Below are 24,068 nucleotides of genomic sequence, written 5' to 3' on the forward strand. Positions count from 1 at the left end.
GCAATTATACTGGGATCTTTGAGCATGCAACTCTTATGCCTTCAATGGCCTCATTCAACTCAATAGAACCTGAAAACTAGAATGCAGAAAACATATTGCCACGCTTGCTCTTTTTCCCTTCTAGCTCTGCTAAAAGGCCTAAATGATCACAAATTAAGTAGTAATCAAAGAATATGATATAGCCCTCTAATGACAGAAAACTTCCACTTGATATGAGGCTTCTCAAATCAATATAAATGAGATTAAAAAGGATTAATCACAAAGACAAAACACCAATTTCTAGAACTCATTCAACTAAGCAACTCCAAAGAGTATTATACTTAGATCTCTGCCTCTTAAGCCTTCAACGACTCCGTTCAACTTGATACAACCTGAAACTGAAATGCAACAAACACCTTGCCGCGCTATCCACTTTCCCTTTCTCTCTTTTCTTCTCACTTAGCTAATGCCTAAATTTGCACAACTTAAACACATAATCAGAAAAACATAATTTAGCCCTCTAATGCCAGAAACTTCCACTTAATATGAGGATTCTCAAATCAATATCAATTAAGAAATTAATTGAGATTAAAAAGGATTAATCACAATGAAAAAAGAGCAATTAGTAAAACTCAATCAACTAAGCAGCTCCAAAGAGAGTTTAATTTTAAGCCTTCAATTTAACCACAAACAAACATAATTAACATCTACTTAAACAATTTAACACAAAAAAGGAGCAAAATAACTATTTTCCGTAAAATACCAACAAATTTTTGAGCTCCCCAAACCCTAAGAGCAAGAAACAGAAACCTTTTACAATTTCAAATCAGTTAAAATGTAATTCCTTCTATCTATCAAACATGATCAACACTCACAAAACAACACCATCACCACCAACAACAAAATATTCTAAAAGGAAATATTAACAAAAAGGTATTTTTGTTAAAATCGCCGAAGGAAAAGCTGTTTCTTTTGTTTTTCATTTAGCAGGAAGCGAAGAGAAGAAGCGCGCCACGTATTCTTGCTGCTCGCGGAACCGTTGTTTGAGGTAAGATTCGAGGATCTCCATGACGGAAACGAAACGCTTCATTTCCTCGAGTCGGCGAGTGAGTTCGGCTTCTCGAGCCCTGGCTCGTTCGAGTCGAGCCTCCGTCTCGGCTAACCGGACTCGGAGCGTATTCACCACCAATGCGTTGTTGTTGTTGTTCCGCGGCGGACGGTCCGGTGAGAGAGATCGTCGGTGATGACCGTAACACATTTTCTCTTCAGAGAATTTTTTTTGTCTGTGGAGATCGAAACGTTTGTCGTTTCGAAGGATGGAAGAATGAAGGAAAAGAAAGTTTTGGTTGCAGAGTTATTGCGAGCGAAAAAGGTTTGGTTACAGCACGTTTGGGATCAATGATGGATGTGCTCATCGTTTGATCTGGACCGTTGGCTGAGATTCCTGGATTTGGTATCGTCTTTTGATGGGTCGGGTTGACCGGTCCAATGTTGGATTGATTGAATCGAACGGCTTGAAGAAAGCATACGTGGTGGGCAGATCAAATCTTAGAATAATCGTAAATGTTTTTTTAAAAGGGTAAACTACACCATTAGACTAATCTATGTGATAAGTTTTTGTTTCGGTCATTTAACTAAAAAGAGTTACAATTTGGTTACTGAACTATTTAAAAGTTTTCATTTAAGTCATTGGGTTGTTAAAATCGATGCTATATGACTTCCTCTATCTGCACTATCAGCACCAATCAAAAGTTATATTTTCCTTTCTTTTGTACAGTCCAATTATTTTTCATGAAACAACTTTAGACGTCATAAATTTGTGAACCAAAATTCAAACAGTTTTTTTCTCCGATCTATGACACTGACCATCAAATTGATTTAGATTTAAGGTATGTTTTTTTACTTGTCGATGGGTACTGATCTATTATATCGATCACCAAATTGTCACTTTGAGTTCACTAGCGGAACTTTTTAATTAAAAAAAACTTAACAGTCTAGTGACTTGGATACAATTTTTTGAATAGTACAATAACTTAAATGAAAACTTTCAAATAAATTAGTAACTAAATTGTAACTTTTTTAAATTAAGTGGCCAAAATAAAAATAAATAAAAAAATAAATAAGATGAGAATTAGAAAACTATGTTTTTTAATAAATTGAAAATTTAAATTTGTATGTACATAAATTATGCTAAATATTAAATATTAAATGAATTGATCCATTCCAAGAACACAATATAAGAAATATACAAAAATGCACTAAAATATACAAAAAAATGCACTAAGTACAAATAAATATATCAAAACGTTTTGATAAATATACACAATATGAGTTAATTATGATACATGTGTCTAAATTAATATTTCCATTTTAAACTAGTCTCGAGACTTTAAAACGTATTATTGAGATTATATTAATAATGTCTTTTCGTTATTAAAATCATTAATTTAACCATTAAATGAAACAATAAATTTTATAAAATTTAAAGAAAACACCAAATGGAAAAGATGGAAATTTTAAAATGAAATTGAAAAGAAGGGTAAAAGTTATGCTAGAATGTTTTAGTTTTCTTTTAATCATTCATTTATCTTTTTATTTAAATATTTTATTTTTTAAGAAAATCATTTAAAATTATGTCATATAAGATCTGTCATGTTACTTAATAATTAAATTAATGGTTTTAATAACAAAATGACGTAATTAATATAATCTCGATAGTTTATGATGTAGATAGAATGTTTTCAAATTTATGGACCAATTTAGAATGAGGTTGTAGTTTGGGGGACCTATAGTGCAATTAACTTTGGGCTTCAACCAACATCCCCACACAAATAAACATCCGTAGTGTATGTTTCTCCCTCCATTCTTTATGTTTCTTTATGGAAGTAAAATTATTATTTATTATTCTAAGTTTTCTTTTGAAATGGGGTTTTTATGGATGATATTTAAATGATTAAAGATTATTGTTATTGAATATGTTTGAAATTTGATTAAAATAGTGATAGAATGTGTTACTAATTTATTGTTGCTGATTATCGAGTTTTATTAATTTATTATTGTTGAACGCTTGGATTAAACGTTTTAAATTGAATTACAAATTTTAAATAATTTATTGTCATAATAATCCATAACATATATTGGGTATTGGAATTTGGTACAATGTATATCGGATAACTTTCAAGCATTGTACGAAAAAATGATTGTTTTATAAATAGTTTTTACTATTAATTTATAAACGCTAGAAAACAAAATTGTTTTAGTACTTGTAATACCGCTTTCGTGATAATAACCAGGATGATGACCATGATGTTAATAGTTTTCATGTATATTTTACTATGATTTTTTTTATTGTAGCGTATGTATTGTAATTGGAGACTAACCATGGCAATAACATGAACGGATAGATTTTGAATTGAAATTCATTCATGTTTACGATGGTGGCTATGAAAAAGAATTATGTTAGATTTTTATATTTTAGATGTGAGCTTTATTCATGCAAATGTTTAACTCTGAAAGATATGACCATTAGAATATGATAATTTTATGCACCTGAAGTTGCAATATCACCTATCTAAAACTCATTGTGATCAAATGCACCTGAAGTTGTAAGATTTTAAAATTGTAAGTGAGTATAATTCTGCAATAATTAAGATAGGTTCTCAATTAAATTAATGTGGAAAGAATATTACTAATGAGAATTAGTTATAGAATTTGTTTTAGCTTTTCATGTTTCAAATATGCTCCTACAGTAGCAATATCGTGAATTAAGATATATCCTGAATGCTTACCTATGCTTGAATAAAATAACAAGCTATTAATGAAAATCATGAAGCCCTTCCTGTTAAATTTGTTCCATTCCTTGAAGTGAATGCAACAATACATGATAAATCCAAAAAATGTAATTCTTTTCACCACCAAAAGTGGAAAAATAAAAATAAGGAAAAGATGAATAAGAATTCCCGAGAGAACCCTTCAAGGAGTGGAGATAACTTATATTATCGAAGGTCATTGGTCACGTACCTGTTGTATGCCTAAACATTTAGTTAAACTCTATCAAGATTCCATCAAATGGAAGGGAGACAATGCAGAAACGAATAATAAAAATGATGTTAAATCAAATTTGACATGCTAGATTGATGATCGTGATGAAATTAAATAATAAAGGGATATTGGCAGTGTCTCTATGATGGGGATCATTTTAGATGTTAGCTTGTCAGTTTTTAAGATTTCTATAATCTATATCGAGGAACTTGTTGTTGTAATCTATTCTCTATTCATTATTAGCTTAAGTATATTATTTTATTTTAATATTTATATAAAATCTTACTGCCATATTTCTTAGGATTGTATGTTTTTTGTTAAAACAAAATTTCTAAAAGTGTGAGTTGCATCCTTTTTATGAATTGTAGAACTTATTGTTTGGTTCTTGGATATTTTATTAGTAATAACTCTTCTTACCACAAGAAGTGAGAATATAAAGATAACAACAAAAATTCTCAATATAACCTTTCAAAGAAGAGAGACAACTTATGAAAAGTTGTTGGATATGTACCTATCGTATCGCATAATTGTATCCAATAGATAATACAACAATGCATACTATCATTAAGGATAAAAGACATTTTTCTTGTTTGGTAATGAAACAAACCAACCTTTGGTGATACATTAATTTAAGGCTCCAAAAGAGCTAATATATTATTAACTTATGTTCAATGTGGTAATAAAACATGTTAATATTTCATGGAACAAAATTAATTTAAGGCTCCGAAGAGCTAATACATTATTATCTCAAGAAACAAAAGGATAATTAATGTATAATGTCTTAGTCGATCTCAAAGAAATTATTATCTTTTAAAAGGGCATACGTTGTAACAGATACAATATTGAGACTATGGATGAGGAGGTGATTAATTTTCATACATTAAATTTATTCATTGGGTAAGAATTTTGTATTGGAAATTATCGATTTGCTCTAGTTTGTACTATGTATATATTAGCATGGTTAAATCACACAAGATTGTAAACTAAAAGTTTACATTAGTATTGTTGAATAACATGCATAGTAAACAAGAAGTTTACTAGTCCAAATATACAAATTAGTTGGCATGATCGGTTAACCATCCCGATCAATATGATGCGACAAGATAAAAATTTGTATGTATATTTATTAAAGAACATAAAGATTCTTCATTTATCAAGTGTTGCTTATTCTCAGTGAAGATTTATTAAACCTTACTAGCAAAGTTGAGATTGAATCTCTTGCATTTTTGAAAGAAATATGAGCTTATTTATCCAACAAGTGAATATTTTGATATGATTTTAGTAGATGCATCTATAAGATAATCACATGTGAGTTATCAAATCACAACCTGTAGTTTGTGAGATTACTTGTTTAATAATTTGTTTAAGAACAAAACTTTAGATTATGCAATCGAGACAATTATTACTAGACCTGTTCATGGGCCGGGCCCAGAAAAAATTTTCGGCCCGCCTCCTAGACCCGGCCTGGCCGGCCCAAATATAGGCTCGAATTTTGCCCAGCCCGCCCGAAAAATATCATAAGCCCGAGTCTACCGCCCATTTTTAATAAACATTAAAAAATTATTTTAAAAATAATAAAAATAAAAATAAAAATATTTTAAAAGTATTTTAAAATTAAAAAATTAAAATAAAAATTATATATTTATTATATTCGGGCCGGGCCCGGGCCAAAAAAGTGGTGCCCGAGGCCCGACCCGTTTTTTAGCCCAAGCCCATATTTCGGGCCTATATTTTTACCCGAACCCTCCCATATTTCTAAGGGCCGTCGGGTTTCAGTCCGCCATACCATGGATGTCTAATTATTACTAATGTTGGTGAATTTATTTCTCAAGTTTTCAATGATCATTGTATGTTAGATTGTCAACGCGAGTAAATATCGTAAAGCTTGATGCTTATGTATGTAAAATGGTTTAGCAAAATTAATGATTCAATGCCTCCAGTTAATAGCTAAAGCATCACTTTTGAGAACAAATCTTTTTGTATAAGGATATGATATTTTATATGAATATACACTTGCACACATCATGTTAATGAGTTATGACAAATACTCTCCATTACAATTGGATTTGGTCAATAGCCAAATACAATCCATTTTAGAATTTTGTGAATGTGCAGTATATGTTTAAGTCACTTCACCACAACGCACAAAATGGGTATTTAAAGGAAATTGAGAATGTATATTAATTATGAATTTCCTTGTATTATTGGATGTTTTAAACAAATTAAAGTTCAATTATGACATGAATTTATTACTATTTTGATTTGACAAGTTTTCCTAACATCGGGGGAGAAATAATACCAGGTGGATGAAATAATTACTTAGAATGAATTATCATTATTTGGATCATCTTAGAAAGCAATTTGAACTAGAAGTTCAAAAGATGATTCACTTTATTACAAATTAATTGCCAAACGCATTCATTGACCTGATAAGAATAACCAAGTATTACGTAGTAGCTAATGTTTTAAAGTCCCAATAGGACAACCTGTTTAAATAAATGAAAGTAATGCATGCCTAAAGCATGGTAATTTGATTGGTTCCAACTGGTGAAAATTATTGTAAAAGATAAATTAAGATGATCATATAGTGGAGGCAGGTACTCTTGAAGATACCCAAGACATAACTAATTATTAAAACTTCAAAAGAGATTCAGGTACCTCAATATGTAAATGATAAAAATAAAGAGATCTTGATAAGTTATGTCAGTACGAGAAAATATGAAACCGTGGAAATAAAAAGTTGTTGACAATGATTTTGCAGTGATGAAATAATGAGAGAAAATGAGGGTCTTGAATAAATATGTTGAGAAATATAGAGATAGAATAAATTGGCCAAATGGAAAGGCACAATTCAAGTAAAATTAAATTTGTAAAGTTTTTAGACCAGTAGTCCAAACATCTAAAGGTACAAATGAGAATATTTGCAAAAACATAATAAGAAATATGAAGCTTTTTACTAAGTCCTAGTATTGCTTATGAAAATATATTCATTTGTCGTGAATGCAATAATATTTAAATATCTTATTAGTTTTGACAAATTATGAAAATTTGATATGTGTCTAATGATTATTGTTACGGTTTTATATGGATCACTATATAGTAAAGCTTATATTAAAATCCTTGAAGGATTTAGAATGCTAGAAGTATATGTTTATGTAAATATTTATACTAATTGAAATGATTTGAACATATGTGTTAAATTCGACTTAGTGAATATTTGTTGAAGGAAGATTATAAAATGATCCAAAATACCCATATGTATTTTTATAGAAATATTGTGATCAAAATATATTTTCCTAAAATGCTCCCTCACTCATGACTTTCGAATAATGATGATATAAACGCTTATCAAATCCATTCAAGTGATTATTTGAAAACTAATATATAAAATTAAATACGTAAAATATGAGATACCATGTAATGTTGTCATGAAAGGAATAAAGATGTGATGTACTAATTTTCCTTTAATTAAGGATTTGTACCATAATCAAGTGTAATGCATACATAAATGCATAAAAGCAACAAGCAGATGGAAAGAGCAAGCCATGGAGAACAATACAATCAAGTTAGCTTTAAGGAGTTTACTTAATACATTTTAAGTATTTGTAATTTCTTTCTATTAAATAGAATAGATTTGTTTTTTTTTTTATAAAATTTTTATGTTATTTTTAAAGCAATTAATGTCTTTATTATTTACCAATTATCTATTTCTGTTTATTATATATGAAGTGTTTTTATTTATTTTAATATTAATATCTTTGAACAAATAAAATAATATTTCTATTTTTATTTATACACATCTAAATCTACACTTACTATTATACGTATTTCGCTATGAGAAATGCTTAATGTATTTGTAATTTAACGTATTACACCTTCTATGTAACTATATATTAATATTATGATGATTATTTCCAAAATTTTTATTACTAAATTATTTGATAATAATGGGATGGTTCTTCACTGCTTGACACATTTAATTTTATCTTAAAAATATATCATTTTATAAATAATTTATAATATATCCTATTTTCATAATTAATTTTTTATTATTTAGGTAAAAAATCATTTTTTAATTATTTAATAATATTTTTATGGGTAAATTATAAAAATAGTCATTTTTGTTTGTCTTAAATTACATTTTAGTCACTTATGTTTGAAATGTTACGTTTTAGTCACTTACGTTATCGTTCTGTTACGAAGTGGTCACTCTACCTTTAAAATCTAGTATCTCCCTAATGGCAGTCCTACGTGGCAATCCAAATGGATTTTAAATGCCTACTTGGATGTTCAGTTGCTGGGATGAAAATAGGTTTTTAATTAAATAAATTTAATTTGGACTACCATATAGGACATCCAAGTTGGCATTTAAAACCAATTTAGACTGCCACGTAGGACCGTCATTGGAGGTAATAGAAATTAACGTAACATTTCAACATAAGTGACTAAAATATAATTTGAAGCAAACAAAAATGACTATCTTTATAGTTTAGCCTATTTTTATTCAGAAAACCTGAAAAATGGGCTTTAGCCCGCGTAGTATAAATATATTGGTAACTCGAACTCTCTACTTCACAAGCACACTTCAAGAACATTCAGCGGGTTCTCGAAGTGTAATAACCAAAACAACTCAGCCGTTTCAACCACCGCATACACCGCCGTCCATGGCGACTCCGCCACCATTCATGAACTCAAACAACCTCAATCCCTTAACTCAAGGCTCCTCTCGCCTCCCGGAGGACACTGTGATCTACTCCATATACCCAGACAATCCCCTTTCCCAAGACTCCCTTCAATCGCTCCACCTCCAAATCCTCAACGCCGTTTCCCCTTTCACTACCTCTTACATTTGGCAGCACGAGCCTTTCACCCTCTCCATTGCCTTCCACCCTTTCCCTCACCTCAAAGGTCACCTCCGTTTCGGTGACAATTTAAACGACGAATGGTTCACTGTTTTCCTCCTCTTTCGAATCTCCGTCGCTTTCCCCTCTGTTTCCATCCAAGTTCACGATTCTGATGGCGATTTTCTTTTGATTGAAGCGGCTTACCATCTCCCTCGTTGGCTAAACCCCGAGAACTCTCAAAATCGCTCGTTTATCCGACGCGGGAAGCTCCATATCATCCCCCAAAGCGCCCTTCCTAACCCGACTCTAACCGAATCCCTAAATTTCTTAATAGAAAATGAACAAGCAGCGGTGGCGCCGGATTCCATGCAATCCGTCATCCAGAATAGAATCGCTGGTTATCCGGAGAAGGCGAAACTGAATACCCATTCCGTGAGAGTTCGGGTCCCGGTTTCGGTAGCACGAGTGTTTAAACACGCTCCGTCTTTGATTTCGTTAGCGGTGGAAGGGTTCTACGACCGGGACATGGATTCGATGAAACACGCGGCGAAGATGGAACGGTTTTTGAAGGGAGGGAAAGGAGGAGAAGAGGAGATGGTTACAGTGGCAGTTAAGATGTCGAGGGCAATGTACGCGCAGCTGATGCAGCAGAGGTTTCAGGCGCCGAAGTGTTATCCTATGCCGCCGAAGAAGGGTGACTTGGAGGCGGAGCTGGGGATGAAGATAGCTTGTGGGTTTGAGATGATGTATCAAGAAAAGAAGAAAGAAGGGGAAGAAGGGAAAGGGAGTGGCTGGAAAAAGTACAAAGAGAGTTTGGAGAAGAGCGGGTATTTCAAGGGCTTGATTCCTGGGTCTAATGAGTATAAAAGGTTAATGGAGAATGCTGAAGAGTATTACAAGAACAGTTCTTTGTTTTCCAAGACCCGGTATGTCATTTAGTTTCTTACCTTAATCGAATTGAATTTATGTTTATTAGTTCTTTGACTGAGCCTGAGCTTGTGGTTATTGTTGCAGTGAAATGTTGAATGCTCCTGTGAGACAAATAGATGAGATTCTTTCATTACCATATTCAGCTGATGAATTTAAGAACGAGGATGCTCCACCTTCAGATGACGATTCTTGGCTTTACAGTGGAGAAGATGAGTTGAACTCTGCTCTACAGGATAGACAAAAGGAGATGGAACTTTACGAGCTTAAACGTAAAAAGAAGAAGTCGAAAGAGCAAAAGGATACTGGTGCGTCATCCAGCTTGAAAGGCGAAGATTTTGATCTTAGTGAGCTTGTGAAAACCATGCAAGGCTTTATCCATAAGATGTCAAGCTATGAGGGAGCTGAGGTTCCTAATGACAGGTTGGTGGAGCTTTTAATTAAAGCTAATTCTGCTATGATATGTTCCTAATTTGATTTTTAATGTAGGGATATGTTATGATCCACTGCTAATTCTGTCAAGTTAAAATAACATTTTACCTCTTTATGCAGGGATCCTAAAGAGGTGGAACTTGATGTGGAGCGCTTTATGAAGGATGTGGAGTCGGTGATGAAATACCAAGGTGATGAAAATGTGACTCGTGATATGGATGATGACGGAGGTTCTTCGGACATGGATTTTGGTATGAACCCTTTATCACTGACAAGTGACAGTTCATATTTTTATAGGATTTGCCTAATTGCAATTTTTTGAGCAGACAATGTTAGCTAGTCATAGAAACGTATACGAGCTAACTAGATATCTCACACAGAAAAACTATTATATCTCTAGTGCAAACAGGATACATACATGATTGCTTTCTTCGTGATCTTTGTGGAACATATATGTATGGTAGACTTCCTTTTTTGGCCTGAAACTTCATGGATTATTTGTAATTCAGATATGGTAAATTTCATGTCTACCAAAACACCTTAATATCTCAATATATGTCTAAATCTATATGATTTAATACCTGAGAGACATATTTCTCTACGTGTTCTAGGATATTATTTTTGGGAATGAGTGAAATTTTGCTGACGGTTTATCTTTTGTAGTTCATAGATTAAGGCATTTTTTCTGCAAATTTAATGCCTCTTTTATTTGTCGGTAGCGCAACAAAACTGCCCCTTTCCCTATTGCATATATGTTACAATACTAAGCAGGTGCATTAGCATATGATCAGGGAATGAAATGTCCCTATCTAATTAATGTAGGGGCTGATTCAAATTTATTAATGAAAGCTGCAGATGAGTCTGAGGATGGAAGTGACATGTCCGATCATGAGGATGGAGAGGATTCGTTCATGCATTCTTATTCCGATGTTATGAACAATGAACTGAAGAGTACTACCCTCAAGAAGAGCTTCGTTAATGCAAACGAGCAGACCTCCGTTAAAAACGAGGTATGTTTTTGTGTTTTGCATAGGGATACTCTAGTGGACTTAACGTGATATGCCAATATTTTATAATCCCTGTCGTGCATTCTGCTGGTCGAGAATCTAATTGAATTTCAGGCATTTGCTATCGTGCCTTGCTTTAGATGGGGCATGAAACATGTAGAACATTGTAAATCTAGACTAGCTCATGTCCCAAGTTAGCCACCAATGTATTTCGGCCTTTGTTTATGTGATTTTACCAATGGTCGTTAATGCGTGAAGATAACTTTGCAGGGAACATCGAATGCAACAGAAGATATGGATGAAGAGTTTAGTCCAGTGGATGTGGATGTCAACCTTGTTAAAAACCTTCTTGACTCCTTTTCTTGTCAACAAGGACTTCCTGGTCCAACTTCCAATTTGCTTGGGCTGATGGGTGTTAATCTTCCTAAGGATGACAATAAGGGCAAATGAGTTTGTACCAGGGAAATAATAGGAATTCACTGTAATTTACGTGTAGCTGCTGCATTCTTCTTGTAACTTAAGGTAGCAAATTGCTTTGAGAATCAATCTAATACCATCTAGAATCAATAGAAAACTACAAGTTGTATTTCCGTCAAAGTGGTCATAACTGTACCGTGGACGGTATCGTTATACATGTGAGATATGTATATAAAAAGTATTTACAAATATCAAATACTAAAATTAAATAAATCTCAAATATAAGTGTCATAAAAAATAAAATTTTGATAAAATTTTTTTTTAAAAATGATGGTGACATGGATTCAAATTTTGTCATATGTAAATTTTAAAATACAAAAAATTACTTATGCCAATAGTATGATTAGTATCGATCGGAATTCAACTGGTACGACCAGTATTCAACGGAATACAGGAATGACACCGAGTACCATGATTTCAGGTCTTACAATTACTGTCTTCATATCTTGTCTTATAATTTGACAAAAGTTCCAATGCTCTGCATATTACTTGAATCTGGGATTTTGTGTTACTGCTTTCTGAACTGAGGATTATAAGGAGACCTGGGAGTCTTTTCATTTGCATGATTAATAATATTTTGAGCTCATCTCTATGTTTTCTTCTTTCAAAACATGGACCCGCACCCAGCATTAGAGATTCTGTAATCACCAACCACCACTGGTAACTCCAACTCCAAGGAATCCAAATTTTATTGTAAGGGTACTTGTATAATAAAAAATCTAGAAAGAGGTTCATGTCTGACCGAATGGCACTCATCGAATCAGTGGTGAACACGTTCATTTTACCAACAATCCTTATTGACTTTTACATTGTCTCTTCTCTGTTCCAATTCTCTCTCTTTTGGGTTCGTTAAGCAAAGAACAATACAGAAGAAGTGGTGTCAACAGCCATTGATCTCATGAAGAGAGAGCTTCCTTTGGAAGAAGACTCTTTGGTTCTTTCTCAAGATGTTAAGACTGGTCTTATTCTTGTTGTTGTTGTTAATGGCTTCTGCACTGTTGGAGCTGGAAATCTGGTAAAACTAAAATTTTTAGATATTGCATGTTTTTTTAAGCAACTGTATTAATTATTTTGGACAAACGGCAATCTGGGTTATTCTGTTCATTTTTTCTTGCTTATGCAGGCTCCAATGAAACCTGATAAACAGATATCTGATATGGTTGAAGAATCTGCAAGGCTAGCCAGGCTATTATGTGAGAGAAAATGGCCTGTTTTTGCTTTCCTTGATTCCCATCTTCCCGATATTCCTGAGCCTTCGTTTCCTCCTCATTGCATTGCTGGAACTGATGAAACCAGATTGGTTCCTGGTACTTGATATGACTATACTTATGATTCTTATTTATTCATTTGTTCCTTTCCATTATATGAAGTCAATGACATGTATGTTTCTGTATTCTAGCTCTCCAGTGGCTGGAAAATGAGCCTAATGCTACACTTAGATGCAAAAATTGCATTGTTGGTTTCATTGGTTCAATTCAGGAAGATGATTCCAATTTGTTTGTAGATTGGGTTAAGAATAATCAGATCAAAACTGTAAATATTTTTTCCAATGATCAGAAACAGAGTTCAGTTTCCGATTGTTCTTTGTATTGTTTTATATGGAAAGACTACACATAATTCTTGATTGGATTTTCAGTTCAGTCTTGCTTACCTTTTCTGGACCTTGAAGATACTGATTGTAGGTATATACACAGATATGTGTACTGGATTTCGTATCTTCTGCTTTGAATCGTAGGATTCTGACCCCACTTGAGGATGTTATTGCGTACTCTAGTGCTTTTGCAACTTTCGATCTTCCGGTTCATGTGGCCAGAAATATCAGTGGTGCTTTGGTTCATCCCCAGGTACTTCAAACCATCGATGCACACACATATGCAAAGAAGCATGAAAACCTGATATTGAAGAAAACATATAGTGGGGGAATAGTTAAAGCTTACATGCATTGCAGATTCACATACATATACATAGATATGCCTCGTAGTCGTAAACTGTCACCTTCAGCATCTTCACGTAGAGTAAGTTAGAGAATTATAATGTAACGCAAACAGATAGAGTTCCGTAAGAACCTTAAAAATGCAGTGGCAATGCCTAGATGGAGACACGATAATCGTGACGTCGTATTACTATGAAGATGTTTTAAAGTTCCTAGTCTAAGATGAATTAAAATGATTTGCTCTGAGGTCTTTCATCAACCACAATGATTTTTCTTATTTAAATATCTGAATGAAACGTAAAAGAAAACTGTCTGCTTGTTTGTTTATCGATAGAAACTCTCCGAGTATTTTAGTTCTTTGGCAGGATCTGATGCATCACATAGGTTTATACATGGCCAAAGGTAGGGGAGCAAGGATTGTATCTGAGGTCTCAGTAGCTGCTTTATAAGACCCTATGTTTATATGGCATGTAAGATTGCCAGAATTGTGTATTATATGTGAATTTAAACTCGTATACGAGCTGTTTTACGGCTCGTCACGTAGGCCATTATGCACTGCAAAAAACAAGCACGAGCTGTTTTGTACTTGATAGGTCCTTATGATAAGGGAGAAATGCAGCAAAAAATAAGAATAGAAAGAAACAACTATCCCATTCATTGTGATTATAATTACAGGTTATAAGCCAACAGAAAACATGCCTCTTCCAGTTCCTAATGAAAACGAGAAAAAGGAAAAAGTGTTGACCTCTGTGAGAGTGTCAATGGAAGCAAAGAAGAGCAACTTTGAAGGTAACACACACAACGAAATGTTTTACCTACTGCTACTACATCCCGAATTTATACTTCCAATACATTGCAGGGTGTACACAAGAAAATATGGATGTCTTTTGCTTCTTCGGTTTGACACCGAAGATAAATGATCTCAAAGGAATTCTACTCCGACTCTCTGAGTGGGGTAGTTGGCCGCTTCGATTGGCCTTGGATCTTGAAAGTTCCCAGTCATCTATCAAAATTTCCAGGGTCCTCTCGATTTCGAGCTGCAGGGTTCTTGCATTATCTAAACCGGCTTCCAGTTCCTTACCAACTTTGTTATTCTCTTGTTTCATGTTCAAAATCTCGCCCTGGAACTTTGCTGCTTGGTAACTCGTGAACCTGATCTCATCGTCTGCTGCACTTGCTTTTAATGCCTGTGTTATCTCTTCTTCAATGTCACACAAAGACGAAAACCGGCTCTTCAGTTCATCTTTCAGTAATAAGCTTCTCTCGACCCAACTGTTCAGTTCTGTCTGAACTTCTCCTAGGTGTTTGTACAATGGTCGCACATCTGATATTAGCAGAGAATTCCTGGTGCTATTTCCATCCTGCTTTTGTCGTTCATCGAGTTTCGATATCTCAGCCTGTAAATCTTTCACTCCGGTATTGAACTTAGGTAACTCTTGGAATACAGTGCTGAATCTGTACCAGAACTCCAAGTTCTCATTCAGCAGTTCATCGATGTTTATTCGGAAATTTTCTTCGATTTCTGAAATAGGTTGAGGCTGATCGCTCAGCATCACCCCAATGTCTTCATTTTGTTCCTTTCTGGATGGCGAGTTCAATGAGGTTTCAGTCACTATCGGCATGTCAGAACTTGGTCTAGGTTCCGCATATTGATCGGTATTGTTGTTGTCGTTGGGACCTGTTCGACAAAGGCTTAGTTCCTGACGTAAGGATTGGATCTCTTCATCTTTTGTGGCATTGCTGCTTTTCAGCTCCTTTAGCTGCAACGTTATCTCGAGCAGGCTATTCTGGTTATTCGTCTCTACTTCCACGAGCTGCTGCTTGGTATCCTTGTGGTTCCTAAGCATTGTACTGTTTTCCATACCTTTCATGAACAACTGCTTCCAATCCGGTTCGCCTTCGGGTTCTCTTTTGTGTCCTTCCGATTCAGCTATGGAATGAGTGTCTACTAACATCGAAGAAGCTCGCGAATCAACTTTGTTCTCTGTTATTCGGTCTTCGGATTTCTTCGAATCAACTTTGTTCTCTGTTATTCCACGGCTAACACCACCTTCATTTGTAAAAGCAAGGGAGTCTTCTTTTTGTACTGAACCAACAGCAACCATCTCTGTTTTCGCACTCCGAATTCCGCAGCCATCACTTGCATACAGATTCCGACTCTCCTTTTCTTCAGACCCTAATTCGGATTTCACGTCGGCTGATGCATCGGCAACCTCAATCTCCTTGCCTGCATTCACTTTTGACGATTCGATCTCATCTGGCTTCACGTTACACAGTCTCCCTGAAAGGTGATTGATATTACAATGTGCTTCGATAAAATGAGTTCGGAGATCATTGTTTCGATCTTCAACAGTCCAGTTCAAGTCCTGAATCCGATGCAACTTCTCCTCCATTTCCTTTAACTTGTTCATCAAATGATTTCTTCCATCAATTAATGTCCATTTATCAACTTCCAAAGCTCGAATCTGGGCTTGAAGCTCATCGGTCTCTGCACTAAGTCTCTGGATAAGAGCCGATTGCGAGGAGACTGCCGTTTCTAAGTTCATCACCTTGTTCACAAGTTCATCAATCTTGGCCTCCATGTCTGGTACACTCAATGAATCACCGATGCCAACTTCAAACTTCTCCTTCAGCTTCTCCAGTAAGGACTCCATGTCCTCTCTCTTTTTGGTACTGTCACACGCTTTATCTTCCCTGGCCGATGGCTTTTCCGAGCCGAACTCGTTATTTAAAGCGACCAACTTCTCCCTGGCATCCTTGATCCTTTTCTGCTCCACTCCGGCTTCCACGACTGATCTCTCTTGTTTCTCCTGCAGTTGAACCAACGTTTCTTCGCACGATTTTAAAGCCGTTGCAGCCATCACATTTCGAGCCTCATCGTCTTCGATGACCCTACCTACACCGAATTCGTCTTCCAAGCTACATATTTTTTCTTGCATTTGTTTGATCTCATTATCTATTTCCCAGTACTTGGCCAATCCACTTTCGTAACTACTCTTTGCAAACTCTTTTTCGGTTTGCATTGCCAGGATTCGTTTACAGAGCCTATCGATCTCTTCGATCCCCTCGGTCTTCGTCAACCCAGATTTAGCAACTGCATTGGTAATAGCCTTCATTGATTTCTTACGCTGCATATCCTTAGTAGCTGATGTTGTTAAGCTCTTCAAATCTTTAACAGGTAGCTTCGGAACCATGGGGATACTGCCTTTCGAGTTCTCCGTAGCCTTGTTCAAGAAACTCAGGGACTCATATTCGTCTTCATCGTCCACAGCAAACTGGACTTGATCCGGAAAAACGGAAGCGATGGTGTTGTTGGCATTTTGCAGCTCAGTCGATATGTGATCGTATCGTTCAGCTAAGGCACGGTAAGCCCTGTACGATTCTTCGACAAAATGAATCAATTCTGGCCTCTTTTTGTAGTACATTTCAGCTCTTTTAGCAAATGAATCTCCATCTTCTTCAATGAGTTTAAGCACTGATGTCACCTTCTCCTCCATATCTGCAAATTTCATTGTATTTTCTTACAGTTTTTACAGCATACATACATACACAGTACACACACATATGTTCATCCCCAAATTTCATTTTTTTTAAACCCCCAGAAATTATTATGCATTAAGCATGAAATAGAATATAAAAACATATAAAATACCTTCAAGATTATGTTCCAACCATTTTGACTGCTTTGTTCTGATATGGCTAGCCCACCACCATGAATATGCATTGCTAGCAGCTCTCTGCAACATCTTTGTAACATAAAAAACACTTGCTTTTTATTTTATTTTATTTCTATTTTGCATTGAATTATTTGATTTTTAATATATACTTCTCAAAAAGTGTGAAAAAACAATAAATTTTATTACAAACATAAGTTGTTTAAGCTAACTAGACCTAATTACGGGTCTAGTTATAAAAAATTTGTTTTACTTAAAACTCGAACTAATTCAATTTGATTAATTGTTTATCAGTATTTTCATATTTTTGTTTATTAAAATAATAATTTAAACGGATTTAGTTTTTTTAAAAAAAAATCAATTTCAGGCCCACCAGATACTTGCATATAAAGCTAAGAAAGAAATCTCAAGTTATGAAGCAAAGTCAGCTATTTGAATGTTATATTTAGAAAAAAATTCAGCATTTGTAGTTAACTGGGATGGTTGGATTTTAACCAAATATTTAAGTTAGATTAACCACTTCAAATAAAAAACAATATGAAGATATTTTAGGATTATATTCAACATTCGGTTCATTGCATCTATGGAAAAGTTCAGTTGATAGGGTAAGCGTTGGATCAAATCGAGTTGAAAAAATTTTGAGTTAATTGAGTTGATGAGTCTTATTTTATCATCCTAATTCGATTTGAATTTTTTTTTGAATTGTGCCGAATGAAATTAAATTCGAATCGAATCAAGTGAAATCATTTAAGTTAAATTAAAGAATTAAATAGATCGAATTAAAATCTTGTTACAAAGATAACTAATTTTATGTTAGAGCATATAAATTTGAAATCATAGATAAAGAAAAAAGAAGAATAGAAAACTTTTAAACTTTTAACTTTCTTTATATATTCTTTAGAACTTTCTTAAAGTTATTATAATTTTTAAAAATATATAAATTTTGAAATTTTTATAAATATTTTAAAATTTTAAATTTATTTTAAATTTTTTGTTGAGAGAGATCAATTTGCTCATTTTCAAAACTGACAGAGATCAAAAAATATTTATATAAATATGTCATTCGAATTGTAAAATTCAACTCGATTCGAACTTGAGTAACTCAATTCGATTAACTCGAAATTCAATTTTTTTTTCAATTTTTTCGAATCGAATTGAATTTTACTCACCCCATTGTTTACTAGATTTGGCTCTTTATAATTAGCCTAATTTATCAAAAAAAAATTTATGTTTTATCTGATTGTTTTTTATGTAAAACATGTTGAAATTGTATTTGCTTTGAAATTTTAATGATACACTAAAAAAATTAAGTGATAAAAAATAAGTGTTGAGAAATGAATTTAAATTATAAAATTATTTGATATATTATTTAAAATTAATTAAGGAATATAATTAAATTATTTGATAAATATAAATTTTGAAATATAAAAATTTTTATTTTATCTTTAAATTTTAATGATTTCATCTTATTATAAATAAAATCAACTTTTAAATATAAAATTTTTATAGGATAATATAATATTGAAATAAATAAAATATAATTAAATAATAAATAATTCTTATCTACATATTATTTTTCACACTTTTTAGAGAAAAATCTATCAAATTGTTTTTATTTTAAACTGGGAGTGATTCTATTCGTGTGGCATAAAATCAAGATAAAAATTAGTAGTTTAATATGATGATTTAGTTTATAATTTTTAACATTATTACAATTTTTGAATTTTTTATTTAACTATTAGAATAAATTACACTGAATTTCATTAAATTATTAGTAAGTTTACGCTTTGGTCACTTAATTTTAAAAATTGCAAAATAATCATTAAATTATTTAAAATTTTCATTCAAGTCGTTGAACTATTAAATTTTCTTTTCTTTTGTCTTTTACAGATCTGTCTTTTTAATGAAACAACTTTGCATATCATGAATCCACGAACCAAAATACAAATAATTTTCTCATTTAATATTCGATACTAACCATCAAATTGACTTGAATCTGAGGTATGTTCTTTTACTTATTGATGAGTATTAATCTATTATATTTAATCGTTAGATTTCACAGATTTGATCCGGTTCATATGACATTGTAAATTGACGACAGGCTTAGATGGCAATCGTATATGGCGAGTGATAGAGAGAATCATGCAAACTTGGGTAATTTTAACTGTGAGACTTGAGAAATCAACAATGTAAGAACTAAGAATTTTGGTCCTCAATCTCATAGAACATAGTATTTACAAAATTGATATGATGATAGATATACTTTGCTGGGGGGGGGGGAGTAAAGATCAAAATTTTACACAGTAGCAGTGTGCTGGAAGCAAGGATTCTTCATTCCTTGCATATTCACATTAATATTATTTACAGAAAAAAGAACAACAAAAGTTCTCCACCGTGTTTTTGCAATTCCGCAGAGATCATTTCGAGACCGCACGTAAGCAAGAAGGAAGGATGATGAACCAGAAGCTGATACAGATCCTCATCTCTACTGGAACCGGCAACTTCTTTTATATATATACACATTATTCGCCGATACTACAATAGGAAACTTCGCCTACAGACTAGTGTGACTTGATCAGTTCAGTAGTTCGGGAAGGAAGATAACCATTGCTGCACTGAGTTGCTTCCCTCTGCATGTTTTAAGCCAAATTGCAGAGAAAAAGTTTGTATAAAATTAAAAACCTTATGTCCATGTCAAAGGGCAACGAAAAGTACATGTATTAACATCGTTTAAAAGCTCGGAAGCACCCACAAGAACTCCGATATGATGGAATCCATGAAAGTTAATTCAAAGCCTCAATCAATGCCATAGATTGATAATGTACGAAGCAGCAAATACATATAAGACTAAGGTCTTGACATTAATTGATACCTAAAACTATAAAAGTTCACTAAGGTAGAAGAAGCTAGCACCCAATACATAATGGCAAGAAAACTGATCCTGTAAAGGTCACCGAGACATTTGGACATGTTCATCGATGATTTACCAACCAAATTATCTTGGAATGGCATTACATGTGACTGGAAATCTCACCTTAACATATGCAAACAAAGAGGACAATATCCACCATGAAATAAGAAGGGATAAAGGATATAACAGTTTCTGCGAAATACTTTTCATATATTTAAAGGTACTTTAATCCTAGAGGTTGATCTCTACCGGTTTCAACCAAGTTCAAAGCAACATTGTCAACAAGTGCAAGTGTAAGGCCCTTATACTATGAGTCAGATTGCATTTTTCTCCATCTACTAAAGAAAATGAATAATTTAGTCCTTATATGTTAGATCAAAAAGAAAACTGATTTTATATATTACAAGTGACACAGCACATGTAACTATCTAGTTATTTCATTAGTCATGGCAGTTTTTGATGATAGAAATGAATAAATTTTTTTTATAAAAAAGGATTATGTTGATTCCCCCACACCACTCGACACCTTAGCACCAAAGCCCAAGCGCCCTAACGCTGATTCGCCTTGTTTTAGCCCTTTTTTGGTCACTTTGTTATTGTATTCATTGATGACATCCTAGTGTACTCTATGTGCAGTGACCATTCAAGCAGCTATACAAGCTCCATAAACACTTGTTCCATTATGTTCCCTAGTAAAATGGGTTTTAACATGTAGACTTCAAAGTCTATGGTGCAGATAAAGATGCCACAAAAATAAGATAAATTTGTATTAGTTCCACCACTAAGTTGATTCTAAGTGTCAATCCACATTCAAACAAACTAAATATCAGAAATGAAAAAGATCCATATAGGAAAAAACAAAGCTTTTACCAGAAGAGAACCCAGTTGGGAGGTTCTTGATGGCACTCAAGAGCTGGTTATTAGGGCTTTCAACAAGTTCTTTGCAACCAGGTCTATAACATGGAACCAACACAGCAAACCCATCATCATCATCTTCACCATGAAAACCAGGACCATGTGGTTCTTCCCACCCAATGGACCATTCTGGACCATCTGATTCATATCCAGATAAATGCACACCATCTGATGGAACCATCACAAGGTCATATTCTTTATCAACCACTCTCCTTTCTTCATTACCTTGCCAATTTGGTTTTCCTTTAGTTGAGGCTATTTTTGTTGGGAATTTAACAGTTTCAGGCTCTCGTAAACCTAAACCCCAATCAGAAGAATTTAAGGAAGATCCATTTGAAACAAGCTGTTTCTCCTTATTTCCACTATTACCCCAAAACCACCATGGAAAACCAGGGAAGGAAACTGCCATGTTTGAACAACTTAGAACTCCATTGTTTTGCAGTTAGACACTCAATTAGGAAATGGTCAATTGAGTTTCAAAAATTAGGACAAAATTTTGGAAAGATATTAAATGAATCCAACAATTTTTTCAATCATAATTAAAGTCAAAAGCTTGTAAATTAAGCTCAAACAAATTGTCTTTCTCTTCAGATTCTTCCTTTTTTGAAAAAAGGGGAAAAAAAGAGAGAAATTTATCCAATCAAACGAGTTTTGTTCTAATATCACTGTTCTTTTTCCCCCCTTAAAGTCCACCGTTTATGACCCTTTTTTTCTTAGCTCAAAAAGTGCAAAATTTTCTACTTCAAAAAAGGAAACCCATTTTTTAAATTACATAAACAGCTAAAAAGCTCAAAAATTTTGAGAATTGGAAAAAATCCGATTTTGATTCAAAAAATGACCTTCTGGTAAAAATCGGGATAACCCATGATCGGAAAAGGATCAACCTGATTTTCAGCCGCTATTACTGACGAAACAAGCGGTCGGAGAAAAGAATTTCACCGGAAGAAAACAACAAAAAAATCGAAGCTTTTAAAAAGAAAAAAAAGCACGTTGAATTCACTGATAAAAAAGGGGTAAAATTCAACAAATCAGAGACGAAGAGAGAAAGTCTTTTAATCAATGAAAAAAAACTTCAAAAGGGAAAATCGAAAACCCTAATATTTTACGATCTCTCACTCATCTCCATTTTTTTGTTTTTTTTATTTTTTTATTTTTGCTTTACTTTCTCTCTCAAGATTTTCTCTTTCAACTGTGACGATGATGAACTGATAATCTTCGTCTTCTTCTAAAATTTATAGAGCCAATTCTTTTAATGTAAAATAAATCCGACGGTCGAGATGCAACAGCGTAAGTTAGTGGATTAAACAGTTTTTTTCTAAAATATATTTTTTAGTAATTGGGTAAAACTATGTTTTTAACCGTTGATTTAGCGAAAAGTGGAGGATCATATACCGTCCATATTTGCTTACGTGGGTATGATAAGATCCAATCATTGCGTCCTAACAAACACACAGTATTTAAGCTTCTAACACGTGTAAACAGCTCAGCCTTGGGGTTTATCTAATACTAAGCGAAGGTTTAATTTTGTATTTAGTCCCTTCATTCATTGAAGATTTAAAATTTAGTATCTTTACTTTAATGACAAGAATTGATAGTATCTCTATTCTTTATTTAATAATTGAAGTCCAATTGGATCATGTTGCATTTTAAAATGATTTTTTCCTCATATGATCAATTTAAATTCACATGAAAACAATGTAAATAAATAATATTATCACTTTCACTTTACTGTATACATTACACTCTAGATTTATAATTGAAAACCTTACTGATTCCATACTTTTATTTGCTTACATGAACAACTTTTTAATTTTAAAATGCCCTTAATCCGATTTAATGGAAATTATCAGTCAAACTTTGATTATTAAAGACTAAACTCTTGGGATCAAAGTATGAGGATAAATTTTATAGATAATAAGAGTATAGGGACTAAAAACAGAATTAGGCCAAAAGATAAGTCAATTAACAATTAATAAATATGAATTGATACGTCTTTCAATTTTCAAATACTATTTTGGGGTTTCAAATTATGAATAGTATAATAAGCGTATTTTTTAGAGATGGTAATAAGGTAGTTGATGAGTTAACATTAATGATATTCTCAAGATCGAGAGTAGGTGCTTTTTATATAATCATTGGATAAAGTCCTATTACCACTACATGATGATTATTCCGAGTGATTTGGTCATGAATAATTTAAATTATCATTTTCTTAAAATAGTTTAAATTATCATTTAATTCTTCTTTTATATAAAAACAACAACAACAACTATGTTTAGGTAAAATGATAGAAATTAAATTCTTAAAAGGTACTTTTAACCAAAATTGAATTCGACTTTGGTAAATTTACATTCTAATAAATAATCTTACCTAAAAATAGCTCAAAATATTAAAGCAAAAAAGTAAAAAAACACACATGCAAAAGTACAAATTTTTATCAAGAATAATACTTTTTATTTTAAGTTTGAACTTTATAGTTTATATTACTTTTTCAACAAAAAATAAAAATAAGTGTTTTTTTTTCAATCATTTTCATATTGTATGATTTAGAGGTGCTCATGGGCCGGGCGGCCCGGCTCGGTCCGACGGCCCGCCCGAAATATGGGAGGGTTTGGGTAAAAATATAGGCCCGAAACATGGGCTTGGGCAAAAAAATGAGGCCCGTTTAAAAAATGGGCCGTGCCTCGGGCACCACTTTTTCGGCCTGGGCCCACCTCGGCCCGGCCCGGCCCGACCCGATATAATAAATATATTTATTTTTTTAATTTTAAAATATTTTTACATATTTTTAATTTTTTTAATTTTAAAATATTTTTAAAATACTTTTTTTAATTTTTTTAATTTTAAAATATTTTTAAAATCCTTTTTTTATTTTTTTATTTTAAAATATTTTTAAAATATTTTAAAATGCTTTTTTTAAATTTTTTA

General features: G+C 33.1%; 5 protein-coding genes across 6 annotated transcripts; 2 read left to right on the top strand and 3 right to left on the bottom strand.

The window, feature by feature from the left end:
* Positions 1-620: 620 nt before the first annotated feature.
* LOC105787749 (protein SKIP34) lies at positions 621-1,348 on the bottom strand. The gene has a single exon (XM_012614299.2). It carries the CDS (start codon positions 1,235-1,237, stop codon positions 959-961), a length of 279 nt encoding a protein of 92 aa, XP_012469753.1. The 5' UTR covers positions 1,238-1,348; the 3' UTR covers positions 621-958.
* Positions 1,349-8,603: 7,255 nt separating this feature from the next.
* Positions 8,604-11,820, top strand: LOC105787751 (protein ecdysoneless homolog). Of its 2 annotated transcripts, none has more exons than XM_012614302.2 (5): positions 8,604-9,790; positions 9,879-10,214; positions 10,344-10,474; positions 11,073-11,233; positions 11,501-11,820. In XM_012614302.2, exons 1-5 carry the CDS (start codon positions 8,685-8,687, stop codon positions 11,678-11,680), a joined length of 1,914 nt encoding a protein of 637 aa, XP_012469756.1. In that variant the 5' UTR covers positions 8,604-8,684; the 3' UTR covers positions 11,681-11,820. The 2 variants fall into 2 exon arrangements, with proteins under 2 accessions (XP_012469756.1, XP_012469757.1); XM_012614303.2 differs by having other exon boundaries at positions 11,079-11,233.
* Positions 11,821-12,605: 785 nt separating this feature from the next.
* LOC105789461 (nicotinamidase 1-like) lies at positions 12,606-14,089 on the top strand. The gene is made up of 5 exons (XM_052627768.1): positions 12,606-12,722; positions 12,831-13,014; positions 13,107-13,240; positions 13,390-13,551; positions 14,006-14,089. The coding sequence occupies exons 1-5, from the start codon at positions 12,606-12,608 to the stop codon at positions 14,087-14,089; spliced, it is 681 nt and encodes a 226-aa protein (XP_052483728.1).
* A 281-nt stretch (positions 14,090-14,370) lies between these two features.
* LOC105787755 (protein NETWORKED 2D) lies at positions 14,371-17,386 on the bottom strand. The gene is made up of 2 exons (XM_012614314.2): positions 17,293-17,386; positions 14,371-17,139 (listed from the first exon to the last, which is right to left on the bottom strand). Exons 1-2 carry the CDS (start codon positions 17,384-17,386, stop codon positions 14,465-14,467), a joined length of 2,769 nt encoding a protein of 922 aa, XP_012469768.1. The 3' UTR covers positions 14,371-14,464.
* Positions 17,387-19,504: 2,118 nt separating this feature from the next.
* Positions 19,505-22,349, bottom strand: LOC105787754 (uncharacterized). Its single transcript, XM_012614313.2, has 2 exons — positions 21,096-22,349; positions 19,505-19,944 (listed from the first exon to the last, which is right to left on the bottom strand). The coding sequence occupies exons 1-2, from the start codon at positions 21,547-21,549 to the stop codon at positions 19,895-19,897; spliced, it is 504 nt and encodes a 167-aa protein (XP_012469767.1). The 5' UTR covers positions 21,550-22,349; the 3' UTR covers positions 19,505-19,894.
* Positions 22,350-24,068: the final 1,719 nt, after the last annotated feature.

Source organism: Gossypium raimondii, chromosome 2 (genome assembly GCF_025698545.1).
Source record: "Gossypium raimondii isolate GPD5lz chromosome 2, ASM2569854v1, whole genome shotgun sequence".
In the NCBI taxonomy this organism is placed as follows: Eukaryota; Viridiplantae; Streptophyta; class Magnoliopsida; order Malvales; family Malvaceae; genus Gossypium; species Gossypium raimondii.